This window comes from Penaeus chinensis, chromosome 29 (genome assembly GCF_019202785.1).
Source record: "Penaeus chinensis breed Huanghai No. 1 chromosome 29, ASM1920278v2, whole genome shotgun sequence".
NCBI classification, from domain to species: Eukaryota; Metazoa; Arthropoda; class Malacostraca; order Decapoda; family Penaeidae; genus Penaeus; species Penaeus chinensis.
In genome coordinates, this window is record NC_061847.1 from 31,240,725 (window position 1) to 31,243,224 (window position 2,500).

Genomic DNA, 2,500 nt, shown 5'->3' on the forward strand with positions numbered 1-2,500 from the left:
CGTTCAAATGAACACGTAACTTCCGGCGAAACAAGTACCGAACTTTGAACCACAACCTTGTCCGTTTTGCGTACCAGGCGCTGTCTACTAATTAGCATATATCATTTTCTCGTATTACCCCCTTCGCCCTCTCTTTAATTACGATGGGTGTGGTCAGTTTGATTATTATATTTCCTTTGATGCGTTTTCAATGGCTGTTGATTTAGTCTGTGTTGGTGTTTCTATGTCGTGCGTGATTTGTTTGTGTTTGTGGGTTTTTTTGTTCGTGTTGTGGTTTTTATTTCTGTTTGTTTTTTGTTTGTTTGTTTTTTGTATTTCGATGTTTATCTCAAGACAAGATCTGTTTTTTTTTTTTTTTAATTTTCGTTTTTAAGATCGTGTTGTAATTTGAATTCTTTTTCATATATTTTTAATCGGTTTTTATTTTTCTTTGATTTTTTTATTGATTATATATTTACTTTATTCATCACTAATTCTTGTGATTATTTGATTATTTGTTTGATCGATCATTCAGAGATTTATTAACTTAGGTCAACTTTTCTTTTAAAAGTGGATTTGAAAGAACTTGAATTTTAATTTTGTTGTTGTTTCTGTTGTTGTTGTTGTTATTGTTGTTTCTGTTGCTGTTATTGATATTGCTTCAATGTGGATATAAACCATGACGTATACCTTTTTTATTTAAGAAAAAATAAGAAGTCAACAAAAAACACAAGATCTTCCACAACGAATCATTAAAAAAAATAATAATAATAAAAAAAATAAACGTCATGATTAACACCCCCCCCCCCCCCCCATTTCATCTACTACCAAAACACTATTACCAATCCATCGCTCCAAGTTGCACCTTCGACCCCCCTTCCAGCAACGTTCGAGGCTGAGTTGGTCACACTGCAAACCTCGAGCCATTATGACCAAGTCGGCGTGAAACCTTTCGTTATATCGAGTGGGCCGTTGAGGAAGACCTTGTGTTGGCAATCTTTATTCTGGTAACGACCAATGACGGAAAGTAGATAGGTTTGTCGAATTGTAGGTTAATAGATAGGTAGATAAACTGGTTAATAGGTAGATAAGTAGGTATAGAATTGTAGGTGAAGAGGTAGGTAGGTAGGTAGATAGATAGATAGATATATATATAGGTAGATAGGTAGATAGGTAGATATTTAGATATATAGGTAGATAGATAGGTAGATTATAGATAGATAGATAGATAGATAGACTGATTGCTTGATAGACAGGTAGACGGATAAACAGGTAGACAAAGAGATAGATCAACAGACAGTAAGACGGACATATGAGATTAGTATATACTCTTACATACATGTATAAGTACATGCATGTATTGATGTATATGTTTATATGTATGTATTTATATATGTGTGCATGCATATACACATGTATGTGTGGCGAAAAGACAACGTAATGATTTGAAGAGACAGCAATACAAGTAAAATTAACAGAAATATGAACACAATATGGACAAAATGTTTCACGCCAAAAAATAAACGCCACGCGAAACGTAACAAGATATACAAATAGTTGTGTAGAAGCAAAATTACAGGTCATTTCACTTTTCTAATTTACAAAATGACCACAAGCTCCGTAAATGAAGGTTGCCAGACTGAAATAACACGGTCGAACCCCACCAAATACTAGGTTATTATGAAGCCAAAAGATTACGTCATAAACATGTTTACAACACGATCGTTACCACCAGACGGCGCTGTTTATTTATACCCATGGGTGGAAATAAACACAGAAAACCGCCGCATTGAGAAAGAATTAAAGGGAAATGGCCGTCTACTTTTACCGTAATTCACAATAACATGGTTGAGGTGAGTTTATGAGGCGAGGTTAGCGAGGGGAAGGTCGTGATTCTGAAATGGAGACCGAAGGAGAAATGACGGCGGCGGAACTGCTCTGGATTGTGTGGCGTCGAGGAATCTGGCGGCTTGACTTTCACGACGTTTTCAAGCTATCTGTATGTATATATATATATATATATATATATATATATATATATATATATGTATATATATATATATTATACATATATATATAATATATATACATATATATATTATACATATATACATATATATGTGTGTATGTGTGTCTGTGTGAGAGAGTGAGAGAGAGAGAGAGAGAGAGAGACGAGACCGAGACCGAGACCGAGACAGAGACAGAGACAGAGACAGAGACAGAGACAGAGACAGAAACAGAGACGGAAACAGAGACAGGGACAGAGACAGAGACAGAGTCAGAGACAGAGAGACAGAGAGATGGTCAACCATCCGTTCCTTACAACCATTATCCTCATCCATAGTCATCTCCCTGAAAATTCTTGTCTCAAAGCGACTTCCGGCTGTTGTGCAAGCGAGGGTGTCTTTGGCGCGGGGTCAGGCGAGGTCACGTAGAGCGGTGGTCAGTCGGAACACAGTTTCTCTGACCTCCAAGTCATGTCGCTACCACACCGCTCCATGTGGGTCAGATTACCTCTCGG

The 2,500-nt window shown here is 36.9% G+C and overlaps 1 protein-coding gene across 1 annotated transcript in view; it reads left to right on the top strand.

The window, feature by feature from the left end:
- The first annotated feature begins 1,879 nt into the window (after positions 1 to 1,879).
- The window catches only part of LOC125040465 (nuclear receptor corepressor 2-like), a 19,361-nt gene continuing 18,740 nt past the window's right edge, over positions 1,880 to 2,500 (top strand). Inside the window, exons 1-2 of the mRNA XM_047635017.1 lie at positions 1,880 to 1,978; positions 2,353 to 2,483. Coding sequence (XP_047490973.1) covers positions 1,880 to 1,978; positions 2,353 to 2,483 — 230 coding nt within the window. The remainder of the gene's footprint in view (positions 1,979 to 2,352; positions 2,484 to 2,500) is intronic.